The following is a 24,344-nucleotide window of genomic DNA, read 5'->3' on the forward strand; positions in this document are numbered from 1 at the left end:
GGCACTAAAATGATATTTTTGAGATAAAAACACAATTTTTACTCTGCACCCTTTACTTTGCATTCAATTTTGGCCAGTGTGTTGGGGGTTAAAATGCTCATACAACCCAACATACATTCTTTGAGGGGTGCCCTTTCCAAAATGGGTTCACTACTTGGGGGTTTCTATTGTACTGGTACCTCGGGGGTACCCCCCATTACCAATCTAGTGAAAACGGAGCTTGAAAACCTAAATTGTGCTTCTTTCTTCCTGACCCCTGCCGTGTGCCAGTCTGTAAATTATTGGCACATGTGTGGTATTGCCGTACTCGGGACAACCCGCAGAATGATTTTTGGGATGTTTGTCTAAAGTGGCACGGGTTGGGCACGGTATATGAGGCACTAAAATGACATTTTTGAGATAAAAACGCAATTTTTACTCTGCACCATTTAATTTGCATTCAATTTTGACCAGCGTGTTGGGGGTTAAAATGCTCACCACAACCACCGATAAATTCTTTGAGGGGTCTAGTTTCCGAAATGCTATCATTTATTGGGGGTTTCTACTGCACTGGCACCTCACGGGCCCTGCCAACATGACATGGCACTCCAAATCCAAACATGTAAAAACCGAGCTGGAAAATCAAAATTTCACTCCTTCCGTTCTCAGCCCTGCTGTGTGCCCAGTCTGTAAACATTGAGGGGTCTAGTTTCCGAAATGGTGAAATTTTTTGGGGTTTTCTATTGTACTTTTACTTCAGGGGCTCTTCAATTACACTGTGGCACCACAAAATATTTGCAGCCAAATTGGCCTTCCAAATTCCCAGTATTGGCCTTCCAAATTCTGTTCTGGACATCACTGTGCGGGTAAACGGCAGCTGACATCCACATGTCTGGTATTGCCGTACTCGGAAGAAGCAGAGCAAGAAATTAGGAATATATATTTACCTCAAATTCCTTCTGAATGTATCCATTTTAGGGCTAAATTAGAAAGATTGAAATCAAAAATTGAAATTTCAAAATTTCCAATCCATTTTCATATGCTTCCGGAAAAATAATTAAAGGGTTAACAGACTTCTTAAATGCTGATTTGAATAGGTTGAGATGTTAGATTCATAAAATGGTGTTACTTGTGTGGGTATATAGTACATAAGCCTTTATAGAGCACTTCCAAACTGAATTGATCACCAAAAAGTTCGCATTTTTCAAATTTCAAGAAAATCTGAGAAGTTGCTACTAAAACTTCAAACCTTCTCACATCCATAAAAAAATGGAAACAACAAATAATATAATAATATCACTTTTTGTCTAAAAAGTATAACATTTGAAACTTTGAAAATAGTCAATTTTTCCTAAATTTTTGAATTTTTACCCCCCAAAAAAGGAACGGATCACTGAAATGACACTACTAACATAAACTACAATGTCTCACGAGAAAACAATCTTAAAATCACAGAGATATCTTAAAGCGTTGAAGAGACACTGGTCAAATTTCAAAAGAAAGTACCGAGCCTTAACGTACAAACAGGCTGCGTCCTTAAGGGGTTAAAGGTGAATATGTCTGTACAAAGTAACGTAGATAAAAAAAACCTGCAAAATAAACTGTAATAATACATCGCAGATGAATTGATAATTTATGCAGCCTAATCTGCTGTGTAAGGAATAGCTCTTAGGCGCTGCGCACAGACCTCCTTGCCGCACGGTGTCGCTACACAGGGGAGGGCGCTACATCACAGCCACCCCCGCCTCTATGCTCGTCATCGTCTTCCGCTTGTGGAGCGTCACTTCCGGTCAGGTTTGTGTTGGAGCGGCGCTGCATTTTCGCACCCGAGGCTTGTGGTCACCAGGCGGGATGTCTCAGCGGGAGTGGGGCGTCGTGGCGGTAAGGCTGATGTGTGTATGTGACGGTGCAGGGCTCAGCATGGTCACACTGTATATGCCGGGGCTGAGCACCTGTACATGTGGGCTCCTTATCATTCTGGCGCTGTTCACACTCTCAGCATGCTGCTGCTGCTGCTATGGAGCCGGTTTTCTCATGCAGCACGCATTTTCCTTTATATACCAATGCCCGATATGTACGGGTGCCGCGTGAGGTCCGAAAGCTAGAGGGTTCGTTTTCTAACCATATCTCAGGAGATGAGCGGTGTCTGTACCTGAGCGCCGCTTATCCCCCCACCCTGTAGATATAGTAGTGGGACAGGTCTTTTATTTGTTTTCTTGCCAGGCAGATTAAGATCAGCAGCACAGGCTTTGTGCAGTCCTCCTGATCACAAGCTGCTCACCGCAAAGAAGTTCTGCAGCAGATATCATCTACGGCTATGTGCATGAGGCCTACACTGTCTATAGTCTTACAGGCCTTGCCTCAGAAACTTCTTTTTTGTGGGATGATTTATAGTGGTCATTGGAGTGTCCTGGGGGAAAAAGTGCAATGGCGGGACTTGCACAGGCTTAAAGGGGTTATCCGGGTTTAAAAAATTTTTTATGGCCGGACTGGGGAGGGCTATTTAAACATAATAAACATGTACTTACCTCCTCCGGTGCTGCCGATGTCCCGCGCCGCGGCCCGTCTTCTCCGTGCGCCGGTTTCATTACACCGGCGCACAGGAAGCTTCCGGCCGGCCGGATGCTCCCATGCGCACCATCTCCCAGCGCTTACAACGCTGAGAGGTAGGGACGGATGGGAGGAGCTGTCCACAACGCGGACCGGAAGCTCCCTGTGCGCGGCTTCCGTGCCCCTGTTTGTTTACAGGGCACGGATCGAAGTGACCGCGGCGCAGGACATCGGCAGCGCCGGAGGAGGTAAGTACATGTTTATTATGTTTAACTATCCCTCCCCAGCCCGGCCATAAAAAATTTTTTAAACCCGGATAACCCCTTTAAAGCACATGTAACACCAGGATGAAGGGTTGTAAACCAAGCACACTGACATACTGCTGTGTGTCTCACTCTGGCAGGATCTGCTCTTTTTTTAGCTACTTGTTTCCCTGTTTGTACAAAAAAGGAATTTAAAATTATGCAAATGAGCCTGAGGGGCTCTGAGCTCAACAGGTTTTATTGGAGTCTGGAACCCAGCAGGCTCACTTGCATAATATTTTAATGCCTTTTATTCATATAAACAAAGGCATAAAAAGCTCAAGGAAGAGCAGATCCTGCCAAAGCGGGCACACACCAGTATGTCAGTGTGCTTGGTTTACAATTCTTCATCCTGGTGGTAGATTTCCCTTAATAGACTATGAACAGCTTTGACTGTGATTGATATGACAGGAGGATGCTGTAACGGTGACAATAGGAAACTGCATAATTCAAAATAAAAGAAATATAAGTGTTAGACAATCAGGAATTCAGTTACATAAGAAAACCCCTATAGTGACAGATGAAATGCCCAGCCAACCTCAGTGTGGCACCATTGTATGAGAAGTCGCAGATTTAGACTTTTAGAAGTCGCAGATCCATCCCATGGCGTTTTCTCTGCTCTCCAGATTCAGATAAACATGTGCAGGCCAGGGTAACGCGGCAGATCCCACGGACTGCACACTTTACCCATGACAGGAGTCCTTGCATTACACAGAAATCGGATGCATGGACTTTCACTGCAGCACAGGCAATTTATGAACTATCACAGTGCCAGAATGCAGTATGACGGAGTCTATGAATCATATTTCTGTATAATACAAGGACTTCCGTTCTGCACTAAGGCACTAAGAGGGATGAGCTATTACTAAGAACTAGTATCCTATGGCAGACATCTTGGAGATAACTCTGCCTACTATAGAAAGCCCATAAAAATTTTGTGAATCATAAAAATGAACTATTTAAGCTCTGCTCTGTGATGGCATTGAGTGTTGTATTCATTTATTTATAGCATTATTGCTTTTTGTAGCCTACGTTCATATTCTCGGAATACCCCTGTATACTGTTCTTTTTTCTTTTCTTTTCTTTTTCTGGCAGAGGCTACCGCTGCAGTGAATGCGCGTTTTTAAATTTTGCTTTAATGTTAAGTTTGGGTAGTAAGTGTTTGAGTGTTGTCTTTTGGTAGGCACGGTAGTTACTTGCCAGAGAAATCTAGGCATGCTGGATGCTGCGTGCAGAAGTCACTTGACTTGTCTTCAGCTGTGATGAATGAGATATAGTATGACCTGGTATTGCACGAGTAAAATCTGCATTGACCAGTAAATGCATACATAATCTTCTCTCTGAGCTGTGACTATCAGGACCTGGACTCTTCTGGTATTCTTAGGGGATAGGTTTTACTGCATGACAGCTCTGTGTATACGTTGTATAATGTATGTTTGGTCTTGTGATGCATGCAGATCCCCACATGCTGCTGATACCCATTGGATTATAACTTTTCGGAGGGGCTGAGTAGTGATAGATTCCTGATCTGCTTCTACCAGTAGCCTATGCGCAGCCAGAGTAAGAGAGAACACTGAACATGAAGTTCCTATTCTCCTATCATGTATTTTCTAGACCAGATCATTTGCATATGAATTTGGGGATGATTTTTTTTCTGGGTGAAATTAGGTGTAAGGCTGCATTCACACACATGTATGGAGGACGTATATACGGCCGATATATGTCCCCCATACACTTCTATGGGCTGACGACATGGTACGGGAGCGGTATGGTGCAGCACACGTGCGGCACCGTACCGCTCCGTAGTCCGGTAAAAGATAGGACATGTCCTATGTTTTTCCCGTATCACAGTGCCGTGGCCCATATGTTCCTATGGAGAGGGGCGGGGTGAGTAGCGCTCACCCCCTCCTTCTCTCCTCGCGCGCTGCCGTGTGCCCACCGTGCCAAAGCTAAGAGGAGATGCTCGAAAGTATATTTCATCGCTCACCTGAGGTTCTTGATTGTTTTTTTTGTTTTTTTGTTTTTTGCTTTAAAAGCTGGTGACATTTGTTTGAGGGACGTTTTGAGGTTGCCTTGTGCCTCTCCTACAAAGCTATTCATGTTAAATAAGTGTGTTCTGAGCATTTAGCTTGATAAATCTCTCTCAGTATGTAATATACATAAATGGACAAATCCTCAGAGGTGATATTTTGAAAGTTTTTCTCAATTTTTTGGTATCGATGATGGATCTCGTTTTCTGTTTGCCTAAATCCTCAAAGTGTTCACATTTTTCTAAATAAATAGTGCAGACGATAATAGTAAACTTTGTAACCTCCTTTATTGAAGAAATATGTTTCCGTGCCCTTCTTTTTTCCCTCCCTGAGTTGACTTTTAAACAAGCAGAAAATAATAGGGCTCGTCTGGAGGAATTTTTCGGGGGTCCCTAACAGCCACTTATCAACCCTTTAGATGACAATTGAGTAATAGTTGCTGTTATTCCTGCAGTCATAGCCCGTAGTGCGTGAATTCGGAGGAGGCGTTATTATAAACAGCAGTGGAACAGGAAACACATGGTTGCAAATGGCATAAACATAATTCCACTGGAATGTTCTAAATATGATTTTTGTGGAAAACATGAGTAGAGTATTGTTATTTCCCAATGCTAATTGGTAACACTTGAAGAGTATATTTTTACTCTTTTATTTTTCCAATGACAACAGTTATTGTATTTTTGGTATTTTCAGGCCTCCATTTCATCCTGTCCCTCTGATTTTCTATCTCAATGTAATATCTTAGATCTGCAGTAATCACCGGCTCTTCCAGACCTTGTGCCAGTCTCTTATATACAGGACGTGGCCTGTTCGGTGATGAGAATACACTGCCCTTGGGAGACTAGTAACGCTGGCTGCAGTTTATGATGCAGTCGCTTTATGCCTTCACTATTCACTTAGTAATTCAGATCATGTTTTATGTCTGGCGCTGCAGTAGTTGTACAAAGCTGCTGATGTAAAGTCACAGAGCTGATCCCGGTTCCTGGCACTTACACTGCAAGCAAATGCGTCAAATGTCTTGTGTTTTATTAATAGACCTAATGCTATTATCTGGTGTCTGTATTCTGGTGGAGATGAAGAATATGCATCAGATTTGTACATGGGCATGTATCATTTTCAGGCCCACTTATACTCAGCCATAAATTTGCAGATTGTATTTGTGTGTTTTCTCATGCAACTTACAAAATTATTGATCTGTGACACCCCCATTGTGTAATGTCAACAGTTCTATATAGGTGCTGTGAGTACTTTCATCACCCTTAGGTCCGTGAAACGTGGTCTGTGTGGAGGCCACATTTCACAAACTGAGCACAGTCCCATCATAATTACATAACATGCTACTAGTCCCTGCATCCCCACAACATTGTGTAAAGGATGAACTACTGTATTTTTTGGACTATAAGAAGCTCCTTACTATAGGACGCACTCCAGATTTAGTCTTCCAAAAAAGGAAAATATATTTTACACCAATTGAAATATGTGTTGGTTGCACTAAAGCAGAGCACACACAGCTCTGCTTCGCCCATACATTTGCGCACACAGCTCTGCTTCGCCCATACATTTGCGCACACAGCTCTGCTTCGCCCATACATTTGCGCACACAGCTCTGCTTCGCCCATACATTTGCGCACACAGCTCTGCTTCGCCCATACATTTGCGCACACAGCTCTGCTTCGCCCATACATTTGCGCACACAGCTCTGCTTTCGCCCATACATTTGCGCACACAGCTCTGCTTTCGCCCATACATTTGCGCACACAGCTCTGCTTTCGCCCATACATTTGCGCACACAGCTCTGCTTCGCCCATACATTTGCGCACACAGCTCTGCTTTCGCCCATACATTTGCGCACGCAGCTCTGCTTCAGACACACAAACAGAAATAGGAACACACTCATCACTGTTACATACAATGTGCACTGCTATATTTTTTATATATAGTTTTATATTCTACAGCACATCTTTATTTATTGGGAAGGTGGAGAGGGAGACCATGCTGTGTGGGTACATTACCACCTTACTACCCCAACCCTGGATGTGTATAACCCAACCAATTCCTATGTCTTTGTTCCTGTTTTGCAGGACGTGCAGAAGCACTCTGTCCACACCCTGGTTTTCCGATCTTTGAAGAGGACTCATGACATGTTTGTGGCTGATAATGCCAAGACGGCACCTATAGATGAAGTAAGGTAAGATACATTTCACATTCGGTTTCCTTCTTTATGAGTTGATGAAGCCTGTCGCTCAGCTTAATGGCTTGTGCGTAAATATCGCATTAGGAGGAGCTGGTGATCCGTAGTTACAGCGCAATAGATGGCTGTGCCAGGGGAGCTGCTGAAGGGGGGTACAATTAAGACCTATCTGATTGAGTCTGAAGGCTTCCTCAAGCAGCATGTGGGGAATTCAATTACCCATGTCCTGCAGGCTCCCGAGCCTCAGCACAATAAATAATGCAGGGAAATAAACAGGTTATTGTTGTACCCGCTGCTTTGTTTAGAGGGAAAGCTTTACATGATTATTATACCTGAATGCTAAGTAAGGCTGTTATGGCATAGAAGGGGGTTGCTATATTCTCTGGCTGGTGGGGGCTTTCATATGGTCATCATACTTATTACCAAACTGTTAAAGGTAATCACCTACATGGATTTTAGTGGTTTTAACTCAAGCACACTTATACGCTGGTGTGTGCCCCCTGAAACAGGATTATTATTAGCTGATCTTCGTTAGCTGTTAATGGATTATTTTTCGTGAAAATTTGCAAATGAGACTCAGGGGCTCCTGTGTACGTGACAGAAGCCTTTATCTTGGTTGTCTCTTTTGCCTGCCACCAACTCACTGGCAGGGAAATGGAGTGAGGAGGTGGGCATAAGCATGGAAGGCGAATAATTAGCAGCTGCCCGAGCCAGAAGGGGCTTCTGTAACATACATTCGAGCTCAAGAGGATCATTTGCATATTTTAAAAAGTCCTTTTTCACGAAAAAATAAGCAGCTAAATGACTGATCCTGTTTCAGGAGGGACCTGCCCGTGTGAAAGTATGCTTCAGTTACTAACTACTGAATCCATGTGGTTTATTTCCTTTAACTGGAACCATTACCATTTTAGGGGGGACTTAAGTGCCTGATTTTTGAGGTTTGTCCTGACTCTTCTGAAGTTATCTCTTGCCACAGTCATACTTTCTGAAAGTACAACCTTCTATTAGAAACTATAGAAGTATAATTCTTTCTAAGGGAAACCTTAGCAGGTACACAAGTAAAGTACCGTAGTATTTCCATCTCTAGGATTTGCCATTACAGTATTTTTGGTGGGGGTCTAACCATGTTAATCCTGGGAATAAATAACGCAGAACTCAGTGCTGCCTCCTGCTGTCACCTTGTTCATTCAGGAGTTGGTGCAGTTTTTGTGGGGGGTTTTTTTTAAATCTAATTTGTGATTAGTGTTAAGTGTAAGGATGGGTGTACTATATGTTCTTAACTCAGTACTCTTGTATTTCCTTCTCCCTTAGCCACAAGCTGAAAATGTCTGTAAAGTTACGCACCGAATATGGACCTGTACTGCATCTGCCCACACTTCGTGAAAATCGTGAAAAGGGTCTAATGGCCATTGGGGATTCATATGAACATTATCCCAGTATTCAAGGTGTGTACAACCCTTCTGTGATTTGGTTGTGTCCATTGGTGGCTGGTACAACCACAGTGTGCAACAGCCCGAGACCACTGCTGTGTGAACATAAAGCCGGGAGATCGGTACAGTAGCTCTTTAGTCGTTCCAGAGATCATACATGGCATTACTGTTCATGTAAGTGCATGTAGAGCTTTCAGAGGAAACACATTGTGACAAATCTGCTCTGTGCCACCTCTCAGCTGGGAGGTTATAGCTATTTGTAGATGAATCCATTTCACATCTCCAAAATAGTAATCTTTTATTCTGATACACAGTAACGCACCTCTGTGCAAAATTGAGCTATTTGTATGATTATGATTTTCATATGGTGAGATCTGGAGCCATATGCCTCCTCTATGCCTAGAGGAGAGGCGTTTCTACCATCGCCATAGGCAGGGATTCTTTATTGTAAGAGCAGTGAGACTATGGAACTCTCTGCCGCAGGAGGTTGTTATGGCGGATACTTTGTACATGTTCAAGAGAGGCCTGGATGACTTTCTGGAGAGCAAAAATAACCCCAGGGGGAGGGGGACATTTGTTGAATCTGGTATGTTGGATTTGTTGGACCAGTTCTTTTCCAACCCTATAAACTGATACTTATTGGTTAATGGTTTTTTTTTTTTTTTTTGACACAGTTGCTAAAGAATTTTCAGTTGCTAAAGACAATAAATTTCACTAGTTGTATATTCCTGCAAGAAAAACATTGACATGCTTTTTTTTTTTTTTTTTTAGGGCTTGACTCTGATTATATGGTAACAGGAACACACCCATATCCTTCAGGACCAGGTATTTTAAGAATTTCTTTTTAACTTCACTCATATTTACAGAGTTGCATGTTTATATTCACTCAGCCATTTATTATTATGGACTTGTCTCATGTATGGAATGGACTCTGGCTACTCCATTGATAAGAGGGCCCTGATAACTAGGCCTAAATAAGTTTTGCGTGATGAGGATTGGTTCGTCTGTATTTTAAAATATATAAATATTAATGGTATGACTAGAATATAACATACTGGCTTCCTACATTATCATGCAAATTGTTGTGTTTAAGGGAACCTGTTATCAGCATGTAGCCTTCTCCCAGCAGAACTGCCTCCAAACTGTTATTCCTGAATTATATTGATAGGTTATAATGATTGTGAACTCATTTGATAACCAGTTTAATAATGAAGAGAATTAGGGGCTCCTAGTAATTATAGTTATATGATATAGGGAGTCCCTACTTACCTGTGGAACAGTAGTGCCAGATTGTAATCATGAAGGAACTCCTTGTATAGCTCTGTTAGTCCTCTCCTCAGCACTGTGGTTGGCTTTCATGGGACAACATGGGTTAGGATTCATGGACCAGCCACTGTCATCTGATTGAGCCCTAAGTTTGACTGCTTTTAGAGTCCAGTTAATAGTCACCAGGTTGGAGTCTGACGCATTGATGGATGCACCACAGGATAGCTGGAGCACTTATAATGTGTGTCTTGTGATTACATTATGTGGCAGTTATGATGACTTACTGCTGGGATGTTGATCAGGTTTATGTTTTTATTCCCAGGTGTAGCCTTAACAGCTGACACTCAGATCCAAAGGATGCCCAGTGAATCCGCAGCACAATCTTTGGCACTGGCGCTTCCACCATCACAGGCAAGGTAACCACTACCAAACTTTCCACTATTTTCTTTGTTTAGAATGGACCCAGCACCAAACTTTTAGCAGCAAAACATTGTGGTCTTTTTTGAAGTCCCCCCTAAAACGATACCTGGAAGTGTTGTCCATACCAACATGTTTCATACGCTCTAGCTGTTCTCCGTCATGGCCAGAGCCTGTTTGAAACGCCATGTATGTTGTTAAGGATGTGACTTCAATATGGAAGTTTTGCTACTAATAGTTTGACGCTGGAGCTATTTAAAAGAAGCTTATATGAGCACTCTGGTGTGAGGGGATCTCATGAGCAGACACTGGCACTCTCACAAATGGGGGTGAGCTGATTCTTTTCTTATATATGATTACGATGTAACATGGCCATGGTAGCCTGCATTATCTGATTGCTATTTGTGTTCACAGACAGGACGCTCATCGCACTGCCGCTGGCATTGGAGATATTTACAGACATGCTGGACATCCTGAGCGATCACAGCCCCCTGGCTTGTCAATGGTAAGTTTTATATTTTGCGTAATTGACATAATTAATTCCAGTTTTTCTTTTCACAATCCAGAATTATTTATTCTTCATTAGTAATTCACAGGCTAGTGCCAATACATTACACACTACTGTACGGAGCAGACTCCCTCTGCTTTAGCCTCAGTCTTTGTGCAGTTTTTTCTAACTTTTTTCATGTGTTTCATTTCTTTATATTTGTCTTTAACTGCAGTTAAATTGGATTTGAATCTTTTGAGAACTTTATCAGCTCACCTATGGTGCCATATCTGTGAGAATAAGAAGTGAGCTCTGATTTATTTATACATGTGCAGGATTTAGTAGTAAAAGTAGTTAATCCTGCCAAGACTCTGTAAATGTATTCACCCTTAAAGTGTAACTCCGTAGTTAATAATGATTTTACTAAATTCTCATATGTGAAAAGTAGCAAGTTATAATATGGATATAGGTAATCAGGGTAATAGGCAAAAGTTATTCCCAGAAGCTATTGATTTGTGGGAAAAAAAAAAACTTTACAGTTGTGCTTTAATGCTGCTCGGTAGCTCCCGGCAGAGGAAGTTCTGCACTGGTACTCTGGCTAAAAAATAATTTTAATCTTAATATAAACCAAATTCAGTTGCTTTGGGGGCTCTGCATCTTTCACACCACCACAGCACACCCCTACTCCTCCACTACCCCATCCCTCTTGCCCACTTAAATCTTTCGGAAGTTCACATCACATACTTTGTCCTTTCGCGAGATTTGGGGAGGGAGTGAGCAGGCGGGGAGAAGTGATCAGGGGTAAAGTGTTAAGAGCCAGACCTTGGGAGGTCAGAGGGGCTGTGGAGACGCCCCTGGAGCACTTTGGCTTGATTTGCATAAAGGTTTATTTTTATCCAAACTAATAAATTTATGGCTACCCAGCAGCCTTAAGTGTGACAACAGCCATAAAAGGATTAGAACACTATGGCTGCTTACTAGCGCCAATTTTGTACATGAGTTCTGTTGCAGTTCCATTCCATTAAAGTAAATGGAGCTGAATTGCAATGCCACGTATGACCGGACAGGGTGTGTGTTTTTATGAAGGCATTTGTGTTTCATTTTCCTGGACCACCCCATTAATATTTGAAAATGTTTCCTATTTAGTGCATGTCTTTTGCTTTCTAATGTTGTTACCACCCAACTCCTGTGTTTCTATCACTGGTGACAGAGCTGTCAGGATGTGGGGGCTATGTTATTTTATATCTTCATTTGTTTTAGGAGTCCGGTGGAATGAAGAACTCTGCATTAATGGCAAAGAAGGCCCCAACCATGCCCAAACCACAGTGGCATCCACCTTGGAAGCTGTACAGAGTAGGTGTTACTCTATTCCTTCTTTTTCACGGTTATACTGTCATGTCTGTTTTATTTATATATAATAAGTATCCTATGAATTGTAAACCAGCGGGGATTATGTTTCTTCCATATTAATAGTTACTGTCCTAATGGCAATATAAATTGTCAAATATTATACAATGATATTATCTTTTAGAGTGTTTGATTTGTTTTAACGCTGTTTTATGGTAAATCTCTCACATTGAGTTTATCTATTATTTATCTGTATTTTATCACATTTGTTTTATGCATAGTAATAGTGGTGCGTGTTCCTTCACAGGTCATCAGTGGTCACCTGGGGTGGGTGCGCTGCATTGCGGTGGAACCTGGGAACCAGTGGTTTGTCACCGGCTCAGCAGATAGAACAATAAAGGTAAGAAGCCATAGCTGCGGATGTATTCCTTTACTAAACCAAAGTGCTTAAGGGTATAATTTCCAGTGCTCCCCTTGGGTCTTTGTAATTTTCTTCATGCCGGCTTCAGCAGCTTTCCGTGCAATAGAGGAAAGGCAATTTTCTTTTCCATGTTGGGGTGTTTAGAAGTTGAGATCAGTACATCTAAGTAAATTGCTAAAGTGTCCTTACTGAACTCAAAGTACATCTAATCATAGCGCATCATTTTGTTTTTCATGCAGTTAAGCTGGATTCACTCTATTCTCACACTATGCAGACATATTTAGAGGTGATACTTTGTATTTACATAATTAAATTGATAGAAATCTCATATTATATACAAACCTTAATTTTGTATACCTTCAATTTAGGTTCATGGTGATATAGTAATGAGGCAACCTACTGTATAAGTGTTTCTCAGAACATTTCACTGCTCTTATATCAGAAACAACCTACAAACTAGTTAAGCTACAAATGGTCCACATTGCAGTTAAAGGAAGGAAAAAAGATAAACATTTGGCACCAGTCAGAAATGTCCAAACTGTTTGATTGAGAATAAAAATTGAACATTGAAAATGCCGTAGGGCCATATTTATCAGGGCTTGTACGTCGCGTTGCAATTACTAGTGAGTGACCTGTAAATGCATCGCTATGTTGCACAGATGGTCAACAACTATTTCATGATTTGGTATAAAAATCACTATGTTGGTGCACAAAATATATGGAAGGACCATAATGATATCAACTGGTGAATAATATTGTGATGGCAAACCTTTTAGACTCTAAGTGCTCAAACTAAAACCAAAACCCAGGTATTTTTTGCCAAGTGCCAATGTGACAATTTAAGCAGTAAATATAGGCCACCAAGGAGATGATGATTGGATTATCATTGTAGCTTCCTTCGAGGGTGCTGGGCTGCCTGGGACACCAAGAGGCATTGAGTCCTGTCTGGCGAACCCTCTCTGGGGTGATGGTGTGAGTGCCCATAGAGAGGGCTCTGAGTGCCATAGGTTCGCCACCACTGGTCTAGGGAGTGTGAATACTAAAATTAAAGGGCTTTTTAAAAATACTTACCATTCTTGGCCACTAGATGGTGCAATATGATTTCTACCTTTGCTGATGTCATAATTGGGGAAGGGCTATAGCGCCCGCATCTTGTTTTTCTGTAATCAGTAGAACAAGTTTTCATAATATTGGAGAATGTACATTGACCTTAACCGGGTCCTACAAATAAGGACTGATATTATATGGGTCACTTCATCTGCTATACAAGGTCTTTGGCTTCTCCCATTTTGGATTGTCTTTCAAGCATCGGAGATCGTGTAAACTCCTGTTATCATTTATTGTTTGCATTGATTAAAGGAACTTTCTATTAAAAAGAGCGCCACACTGGACCATGGTTTGTGCTGATATTGCAACTTAGCTGCATAGAGAAGAATGGATAGGCGGGGCACTTATTTTTTAGGAGGAATGCAGCCATGTTTTACAACCTCTGCACAACCCCTTTAAGGCTGCATTTTAGCCTTTGCTTTGCAGAATTTGTCTTCCAGCACTGTGTAATTTGGCTCACCAAAGCAATTGGTTGGTCCTAATGTTAGAGCTGGACATGGACTACATTACCAGGACCACACACGGCTGTCTGAATAAGCTGTACAATTGTACATTTATCAATAAGTTTTCCAGGGTGTGTTTAGTAACAATACAAGGCCCTGTCTGTGCCTAGAGGTGTGGAGATGCTTTTGGTCACTGTCATGTCCAGCTCCACGTTCCTAAGCTCTGACTTTGGCATCTTGTGGAGTCTAGCTTGCATTGTCTTCCATCAGAGAGCCTGTGGTTAGTCCCATGAGAAATCTCCTCTAATACAGAGCGCAGCTGGAGTGTGATTTTCATGCCATTTCTTTAATAAGGTTCTTGCTTTATGGTGACTATTTGTGTCGTGCAGTATTAATGATGTGCTACTCAGTGCTTGACTTCATTTCTTTCTTCTCTCGAGATCTGGGATCTGGCAAGTGGTAAATTAAAGCTGTCCTTAACAGGACACATAAGCACTGTCCGGGGAGTCATTGTCAGTGCCAGGAGCCCATATTTGTTTTCTTGCGGCGAGGACAAGCAGGTGAAATGCTGGGATCTGGAATATAACAAGGTATGCCTTACATCCATAAAACTCCCATCCTACGGGATACAGCCCTTTATGCATCCACTTTTGGATGGACTTTTGCTCATTACTAGCTGTTTTACCTGAAAATGCCTTTGATGATGTGAGGAACAGTCTGTGCTTTATGCATTTGTTGACTCTCAATACCATCTGCTTTTTTTACTCTGCATGATCTCGCAGAAGATTACGCATGCAGCCAGAGGCGATGCTCAGTTATTTTTGTTCTATATTGTAATCCATACACTTAAAATGATGAGTTAAAAATATGGGCGCTGATTTATTTATTTTTTTGTCCCCTGACAAGGTCATCAGACATTACCACGGTCATCTAAGTGCAGTCTATGGATTAGACTTGCATCCCACCATTGACGTGCTGGTGACGTGCAGCAGAGACTCTACAGCACGGGTAAGTTATGACTGTTCATGTTCTTAACTGTCTTGGGGTCTCATTGGTGGCCCCTTTATTTTAGTGACTCCTAACATCATTTTCTAATGTAATGTCATCATTGTTGACATAGGTCTGGGATATAAGAACTAAAGCGGGTGTCCATACACTGGTCGGACATACCAATGCTGTGGCTACAGTACGTTGCCAGGGTGCAGAGCCTCAGATTATTACAGGTAAGTAGTTTTGTTTTCTCTGCTTGCAGTACAGGCAGTCCCCAGGTTACATACAAGATCTGTACAAGGTTCTGTTGGTTTGTTCTGAAGTTTAATACGTATGTCAGTTGGACTTGGTATATTTTGTAGACGTGTTTTCGTCCCTGTGACAATAGAATTTTTATAATTTTGGGCTGTCATAGGAACAAGGCTACATAAATCTTCATTACAGAATAATTCAAACAGACTTTTGCACATATCTGCTGCACATCCGCAAAAAATGACGAATAGCAAAATTTGAGAAAAAAATGGACCACATATGGATGTCATTGACTTCTATAGAGGTCTGTGGTCCGTATGTGAGAAAAAAATAGTGCATGCTTCAATTTTTTTTTTCTCACGGTCTGCAGTGAAAAAAATGGAGGTGTGAACAGATCAATAGGAATTAATGGGTCAGTATGCTATCCACAAAAGAATGCATAGCATACAGACACACGTTGCATTTCTGTGGTGGTTGTACACTAGCTGCAGTTCAAACACCTAGCGCCCGGCCACCATATACAAGCATATAAATGTACAGTTTTACTGGAAATGGGTTCGACGTATTTTTACAGCATCGTACCAAAAATCGAAAGTTGCATACAGGTTCTCTTTAAGAGTTGTCCTAATATTGATATATTTAGTTTGTGTAGCCCTACACCTACATACATATGTTGATGTTAATAGTTATGGTTTTTCATTGGAAGAACCAATGGTCATACTATCCTTCAGCTGTTTCGGGCAAGGTATACTTTTATGCAAGTATCCTAGAACAGCACAAACATGTGCAGTGTATACAGACAGTGTATTGAACAATTCCCAGTAGTAGAAAGATCAATGCAATCGACTCAATAGTTTCTGTCTGGGGATTCTCAAGGGTATGTGAATGGTACAGTGGAATATATAATGCGGTTATAATGTATATAAACTGAAACTTTGGGCCACATTTATCACTTGTTTTTTCTGTTGTTTTTGCGCCTTTTCGTTTAGGCGCACCGTTTTTGCGCCATTTTTGCGATTAAACGTCAAATTAGCCGCGCAGATAAAATAACCACCTTTCCTTCATCTATCGTTCAATTCCAGATGTTTTGCTGCGCCTAATGATATTCATCACGTGCGACTTTTGCATTTAGGCGCAAAAACGGGCGCAAAAACACTCCAGCCCGAAGGTGGCGTTATCTGAGAAGAAAGCACTGAGCCCCTTTGCAGAACAGCTCATTTCTAGCAGCAGAGCTCAGCCAGACACTGGAACATATAATAGATACATTGCAGACAGGAGCTGTAGACTCTATTTACAGTTCATCACCTTCTATTTACAAAACATTCTGCAAAACCTGAGCTCACAGCAAGAGAGAAGAGAAGTTTGCAAAAGTTTGCAGAATGTTGCAGATGCTACAAACAAGTGTCCCCCATGTAATTCTGCACAGTGTCTGAGGGGGATACTGTGCAGAATTACAGGGGTGCAGCAGGAGACCAGCACTGGGGGATCCCCTCCAGGAGAAGCCCCTGCTGAGGAGGTCACTGGGTGCAGGGAGTCACACACCTGGGTGCTGCTGAGGAGGTAACTGGGTGCTGGGTGTCACACACCTGGGTGCTGCTGTGAGTGTTATCTTCATTCTGGGCTGTGGGAGAAGCAGAGAGGAGCTTGTAGCAGGATCACATGTAAGTGCCTGAATCTAACATTGCGCCTAAACTGCGCCTAAACTGTGTTAAAGTAAAGTGATTAATAAGAGGCAGAAAATATACTTATCACAGATGGTTGTAGCTTGTGATAATTCTGGCAAAACAGTGCGCCAGAATTTAGGCGCAACTACTACACTTAGGCGCACAAAAGTGATAAATGTGGCCCTTTGTTCATAAAATTCATTGAAAAAAAATGGCAACAGGAAAGAGTGACCAGCTTTGTGCATTGGAACTGGAGTCATATTATTTCTGTAGAGTTATTGCTGGGTAAAAAAAACGTAGAGGGATCCTGTCTGGGCAGTGCCAATGCGGATGTGCTCTCGCTTTGCTGTTATGCACAATTGTATCAGTGGGCTGCTCCTAGTAGCCATCAACATATGAAGGAGTTTGTCGATCCCCAAAATGCACAGTCTGTACATGTTTCTTGTCCTCTAGTGGTACGATCAGGCAGCGCAACCAGTGTGCCTTCAGCTTCACTTGGTTTTGTAGTTTATAGGCAGCAGATAAACCTTTACAAAGTTCAAGTCCATTTCCTTTCATATACACATTTACTTTAATTCCCTTATGATTCTTTTTTTTTTCCAGGAAGCCACGATACCACGATTAGGCTGTGGGACATGGTGGGTGGAAAGACTCGCGTAACACTGACAAATCACAAGAAGTCTGTCCGAGCTGTTGTATTGCATCCTAGACAGTAAGAGCCATTTTTTTTTGTCTCATAAAAAACATTGCACAATGAATTTTGACTTGAATCGTGAACATCCACATTATAAACAATTTTTCAGAGATCTGAATATTGTCACTTCCTGTGTCTGTTCCCAGGGATGAGAAGCACCAGCCCTTTGTGTCAGTCTGGGAATTGCCATGTAGCACAGCGTTCATATGATATGAGTAAAGTGAGCGCTTGTATATTGTCCGTCCCATCATTTATGTGGTCATAGTGTTTTATTGGAAGCTCATCACTTTTAGTTGACATGGATGTGCTCCCAACTGTATGGGCACCAGCAGTTCTTGGTCTGTACATACTGATCCTAAATGAAATTCAAGCGGAAGTCGTATAAGTTACGGGGAGATTAAAGTGTAGATCCAAAGACGAATGTGTGGTTATAGATGGAGATGTACATCTCTCTATATCTATATGAAGATGTTTTCCTGCAGCTCATCTTCAGAGAGGCCAGAAATAGCACTGGATGCAGAGCCGCTCACAGTGTGACACGATAAGTGCCGTGGCTGCAGTTCTGGCCTGGTGGAATAGTCAGCACAGCTCCTATTGTGCCGCTATGTCTATTCCAAAATTATCCACTTAATTTCTACATGCCATAATCGTTTCTTTTCTTCTAGGTACACATTTGCATCTGGGTCACCAGACAATATTAAGCAGTGGAAATTCCCTGATGGAAACTTCATCCAGAACCTGTCCGGTCACAATGCTATCATTAACACTTTAGCCGTCAATTCTGATGGAGTGCTGGTGTCAGGAGGTGCCGCTTTTAATTTCTGCTTTTTGATAAGGCAACATTAAATTTACCTCCTAGTAAGACCATTACATGTGTGTCCTGACTAACACTTTACAATTTTGGCTTTCAGCTGATAATGGAACAATGCACCTATGGGACTGGCGGACAGGTTATAACTTCCAGAGAATTCATGCTGCTGTTCAGCCCGGCTCTTTAGACAGTGAATCTGGCATATTTGCCTGCACCTTTGACCAGTCAGAGAGTAGGTTAATCACTGCCGAAGCTGACAAAACTGTAAAAGTCTACAGAGAGGATGATACTGCGGTACGTATTCCCTTGTGCATCTCCATAAGGATCTAATTATATTGATGGTTCTATTTTAATTCCAAATACACACTGTGGATACCACTTAAACCATGTATTAATTCTAGCAGATTTGTTGCAGTTTTTAAAAAAATCTTCAAGGTAAATGGCCTCTACAACCCCAGTAAGTTACCAGACCCTCGGGTAGAGTATAGTCTTTCTAGAATCCCCTTCTTTAATATAAAAGGGAGCTTGTTGCGGAAATTTTAAACGCTATACCACCCACAGGTCCTTATGGTGCCGGAAAGTGAAGCCAGAGCATTATACCATGTCTGCACTGTGCAAGCGTCTGCAGGTACAGTGCACGCACGGTGAAGCTGGGTATGCTGTCTTGGCTTCACTTCCCTAATAGTGAGTTGAGGTGTCGGCGCAGGATCTCACATCTAGGTATGTATTTAAAGGACACCTGTCATAAAGTCTCCGCAGCTAATTCTGTCACCACTACCTGTTGGAGCAGCTCACAGGGATCCATCCCAGCCTTTATCAAGTCAATTCACACATTAATCATTATAAAATCATCTTTTCTTTATTATGTAACCTAGTCACATGGTCAGAGACAGTGATGTCACCTCTGTTACCCCTCTCCTCCCCCTGCTCATGTCTGTGTGTAATGTATAGTAAAGCATTGCTAGTGTGTGCTGCATCTGCTGACATCCTGCATCCTCTTAATACACAGACACAGACATCAGCTACACAAGTACCTGACATGTTCTGCTATAACATGGCTGCATCCTGGAGCTGTTTTATCTCTCCTATATACACACACAGGCTGCAGGGGGCGCCAGCACCAGGAAGCACATGTAGGAGCCATTACACCATTATACACCATTACTATATCATAGCTGAATATGATAATGACTCATTGGACATCTCTCAGGTCATTTGCATACAGCTTTAGGACCTCATTGCTTAGGCTTACAGGCATGTAGAGGGACAATGAAGGGATAGAGGCAATGCTCTCTAATGGCAGTTTATGAAAATATATATAGTTTATGGGGTTAATTTGACTGACGGGTTCTCTCTAAATTTAATTTTGTTTTTTTTTTTAAAAAATTTCAAAAAAGATCAATTTGGGGCCCTATTGTCCATAATGACTTCTAGTTGGTTTAGAGTCCCAAATCGACTAACAGGCCTTCTTTAAATCTTGCCTGTTTACCGGTGTGCGGCACCGTACCGCTCTGTAGCCCGGGAAAAGATTTTCCCGTATTACGGCGCCGCGGCCATATATCGCTATGGAGAGGGCCGGGGGTGAGCTGCGCTCACCTCCTCCTCCTCTCCCCGTGCTGCCGTGTGCCCGCCGTGCTACGGTGCGGCGGGCACACGGCAGTGTGCATGTAGCCTTACACTGATACCATGGTTCCAGGCCTTCCACCCCCAGCACTCAATTGACTCCTCTACTCAAAGATTTCTAGAAGGAATTTTAGAAAAGGCATTAATACTCGTCCTGAGGGAAATTTTAGTTTTTAGTGGGGTTAAATCTGCTGGCACAGTCCCTGAAAGATCATAATGTTACAGGTTTTTTTTATAAAGGTAAGTAATATTGCCAAAACCTGCTGATCACTGAACACAAAAAATTCATGTTTTTACTTGGACTTCTTGGCCAAGTCCCACTGTACCTTTTATATTTTTAGTTGGTTGATGATACAAAAATAGTTTATAACCTCTCTTGCCACTATCAGGATATAAATGTTCCCCAGCTTTTTGGAGCCCCCCCCCCCCCCTTATTAGTAAAGATTTGGATTTGTGCTGACTTGTGCCTGTCCAGGGCTGGTGGTTTTCCTTTCATACATTTGTCCATTGCATGTCTGCAGATATCTAATGAGACTCTGCTCAGCGGTCTTTCTTTTTAATTAGGTTTGTGAAGGGCTCCTGTCACTTGCTAGAAAGATCACACTTTTTTTTATATGATGAGCCAGATAAATTATTAAAGCTGCTTTAAAGCCAGTGCAATAAAGGATTCTTCTGTAACATTATGAAACCTATTGATGGCAGAGAGTGGTTGTCTGTATGACCTTTTAGTTTTTAGATATCCTGGGTCTGGTTAATGGATTAGTTCAGTAGGAACTATTAATGAAGCCGTTGCAGAATCGTTATCCAACCTCTTCCATTCAAAGGGGGAGTTGTGACAATTTTTGTGTGATAATGGCAAAGATGAGATTACAAAGGTATTTTGTTAAGGGACAATGATCAGTTTTTTGCATCAGGTTTTCTGATCCTCTTCCTGGTGTACAGATTGCAAACAGTTCACCGGGTTTATACCGACATATGAAGTTATCTCCTATCCACAGAATAGTGTGCAACAAGATGATCAGTGGGTGTCTGATTGCTGGGAACTCTCCGATCATGAGATTAGGGGGTCCAGATCGCGTGGTGTGTGTGTGGAGCATCAGGATGAGCATGCATCCTCCCACTCCATTTAGTTATATGCGAGTGTTGGAAATGGGGCAGCATAGTGCTTGGCAATCTCTGCCCGGAGATGGCAGGGTGTATTACTTGTCTGATGCTCCACTTATTAGTGAGATCTGGATTCCTGTTTGAGGGAGAGCTGAGGGTCTGGTTCTCAAGATTCATCTATGGAGTCCTAGCATTGGGGATAGTTTCATAAGTTGTGGCCTGTCCTTTGTGCTCTATTACTCCCAGTCCTGGCTCACAATAACTAATGTGAAAAATGATGGAATGATTGAGGTGTGAATTTGGGCCCCAAGTTGTTTCAACAACTTCATTCATGTTTCATAGTGAGGTTAAAGAACCTCTTTAGTAAAAATCTGAGCGTGTTATTTAAACTTTTCCTCTTTCACTTTTTCAGACTGAAGAAACCCATCCAATCAACTGGAAACCTGAAATTATCAAAAGGAAAAGATTTTAATAAGCTGCATCTGCAATTTTTTTTAGTTTCAATTTGTATTTTGACATAGCATGGATTCTGTTTCAAACATGGAGCCTAACATTGGCCGCGGCCTTTGCCTTTCATCATTGTGTTCTGATACATCCTGTTATGGCTATTCCTTCTGCAATCCCTGGAAGCTGTCACAATTTAAGGGAAAAAGTGCTTCAATGTCTAAAACAAAACCTGTTGTGCGGTGGATTTGTTTAGTTTTTTTTTTTTTTAAATAAAAAAGACCCAAGCACATTGTGAACAAATGTAAATATAGTCCAATCATTGAGAATTCAGAAACGTATTCCTCCACCCTCTTCTATTTAAAACTGATTTTACCTTATCTGAAATGTTATCTGCAACTTTCCCTCATTAAAAAAAGTTTTTTTTCAGATTTCCTTTGTCCCAATAAAACATATGCCGGAGTCTACACTGGTATTTTGTTGCTGGTTAATGAGGTGTTCTGAGGTTACGACGTGACTTGCTTGTTATAAAGGCATCTCTGGAGTGGAGAAATGGATCCTTTAGTCTTTGCCCAAAAATGGAAGCAGTTTAGGTAAGATGTTCACTATTATCAAGGCAGAAGAGACAATGGCTGGCAGCAACGTGCCAGGATTGTCAGATTACGTCTTCAAGTCATAACACAGGAAACAATCAATGATTCCCAATTTTTTTGGTTAAAGCTGCGGTAAGGAAAATGGAAATGATGTAACGGTGAATGTGGTTAAGCTTTATAGCATTATCTAAACAAAACAGCTTCTCCCTAAAAATGTTAATTCTGTGCAGTAGTCCAGGAAGGATATTTACAGCTTATGCATTCAGACAGATTAAGTCTGAGGTCTGCGAGCCGTGCACATCAATGGGTATATCACAAGTCAAATTACACTTCATCAGCCAAATGGAAGAATGCGTGGCAGTGGATGCCAAGGAAAAGCAGCACAATCAGAACCTTGCAAAACTGGCACCTGGTGTTCATTATAGCCATCCTTTACACAAAATATCGCTTCTCATGTCTGTATTGTCAGGGTCTTGTATATTTTAAACAGCCTGTAGTATGAGCCGTTAGACAGCAGACTCTTTCTGCACGTTTGATTCGGCCATTATTGAGGTCTCATGTTTGTCATTCTATTCTGTTGCTATATGATCTTACAATAGTAAGATTAATGTTTAAGAGACTACACCCAGAGGTACAAAATATGATCACATTTTTATAAATGGAATGTTTCAGAGCATGCAATACCATTTCAATCAGCTGAGTTGTGTTTCTTTTAGTTCAATATTTTTCATAAGTGAAAAGGGCACACTGCACTGGTCCCCTCCCCAATGCACAACCTAATAGTACTTCCGGACCCATGGCGTACTATTATATCCTGCTACTGGAATCTGCTCCCAAAATACCTCAGATCGTGATTAAGCCGAGCTGATTAAGTGATGGCGAACCTTTTGGAGACAGAGTGCCCAAGCTTCAACAAAAACACACATATATGTCGCAAAGTGCCAACATGACAAAGCAGTAACTTATTGATCCCTGCCGTATCACAGGTTTTAATTGTATTGGTGTCCTGAGTTCACCAATACAATAGAAAGATGGAGAAAATTGTATTGTAGATTTTCTCCAGGGTCCCCTGAAAAGTAAGAATCAGGGGAGCCAGAGCGGGAGCACCAATGACAATCCATCTCTATCCACACCTTCTCGCTCCTCCTGTAGTCCTGGCAGCCAAGGATGTTGCTTTAAAATAGCACCAGGCATGGCACTTTCTGGTCTATATTGGGCCACAGAAGAAAGTCTTGAGTGCTATCTGGCAAACTTTGTCGGGTTGAAGGCCTGGGTGCCCACAGAAAGGGCTCTCTGTGCCACCTCTGGCATCCGTGCCATAGGTTCGCCACCACTGCCTTACATGCTGAAGTCAATCGTGTAAGGGGAAAAACTTTCCTAAAATGTTAATTTTTCCATAAATCCATACACAAAAATGTTCTAAAAAGTGATCGTAAAAAGCTGTTACCAAAATGTTGCCACCAAAAAGAGCAACTCTCCACACAAAAAGATAAGCCCTCAACCAGCTCTGTCAACAAAAAACTAAAGTTATGCCTCTGAAAAGATGGCGATACAGAAATAAATGAGATTTCCCATATGTACAGGCAGTCCAAGATAGGTTCCATAGGTTTGTTCTAAAGTTGTAGTTCCAGGCAAAAAAAAAAAAAAAAAATTGCCCCAGTGACAATTGGAGTTTCTAAATTTTTAGTTGTAAAGGGACCAAGGATTATCAATAAAGCTTCATTACTAGGGGTGTCACTAGGTTAAAAGATCCGGGGCTTGAGCCCTGAATCTCCACCAGGCATCCTCTCTTCTCTCATCACGATCCGTGCCCTCAGCAGGAGCTGCAGCCTCTGGGGAATAATACTCCGAGGCTGAAGGACCTTTCATGATGTCATGGTCACATTACCTGCCGGGGAAAGCAGTGCACACACTGAGAGATGCATCAGTGAGGTGATGGCTGTGTGGGGGCACATCACCTACTGGGGGGCTTCGTGGGGGCAAATTACCTATGGGGGGCTACTGCGTGGGGCACATTACTGTGGGTAGCTGTGGGGCACAATACCAGGGGTTTGTATTGGGGACATTACTGGAGGGCTGTTTAGGGCACATTACTGGGGGTAATGGTGTGGGGAACATTTCTTGGGGCATGTTCACACTCGCACTAGGGAAGGCCTTGGTTTGATCTCATTTACATTTTCAGTGAAACCAGTGTGATGG

General features: G+C 42.0%; 1 protein-coding gene and 1 non-coding gene across 2 annotated transcripts; both read left to right on the forward strand.

Annotated features, from left to right (window-relative positions):
- The first annotated feature begins 1,700 nt into the window (after window positions 1-1,700).
- Window positions 1,701-22,019, forward strand: PLRG1 (pleiotropic regulator 1). Its single transcript, XM_072120991.1, has 15 exons — window positions 1,701-1,860; window positions 6,943-7,049; window positions 8,364-8,497; window positions 9,254-9,307; window positions 10,071-10,164; window positions 10,580-10,670; window positions 11,913-12,005; window positions 12,307-12,399; window positions 14,411-14,560; window positions 14,877-14,978; window positions 15,091-15,193; window positions 17,480-17,588; window positions 18,236-18,375; window positions 18,482-18,675; window positions 21,521-22,019. The coding sequence occupies exons 1-15, from the start codon at window positions 1,729-1,731 to the stop codon at window positions 21,578-21,580; spliced, it is 1,656 nt and encodes a 551-aa protein (XP_071977092.1). The 5' UTR covers window positions 1,701-1,728; the 3' UTR covers window positions 21,581-22,019.
- Window positions 4,087-4,179, forward strand: LOC140087793 (Z30 small nucleolar RNA). Its single transcript, XR_011850034.1, has one exon. It is a non-coding gene; the product is annotated as a Z30 small nucleolar RNA (small nucleolar RNA).
- Window positions 22,020-24,344: the final 2,325 nt, after the last annotated feature.

The sequence above is a fragment of the Engystomops pustulosus genome, chromosome 1, assembly GCF_040894005.1.
Source record: "Engystomops pustulosus chromosome 1, aEngPut4.maternal, whole genome shotgun sequence".
NCBI lineage: Eukaryota > Metazoa > Chordata > Amphibia > Anura > Leptodactylidae > Engystomops > Engystomops pustulosus.

Excerpts from the sequence above, each read along its gene's own strand:
- PLRG1 (XM_072120991.1), top strand. The coding sequence starts at position 1,729 with ATGCTCGTCATCGTCTTCCGCTTGTGGAGCGTCACTTCCGGTCAGGTT. Across the intron at positions 9,308-10,070 it reads CCCATATCCTTCAGGACCAG|GTGTAGCCTTAACAGCTGAC; the intron begins GTATTTTAAGAA and ends TTTTATTCCCAG. Across the intron at positions 18,376-18,481 it reads TGGAGTGCTGGTGTCAGGAG|CTGATAATGGAACAATGCAC; the intron begins GTGCCGCTTTTA and ends TTTGGCTTTCAG.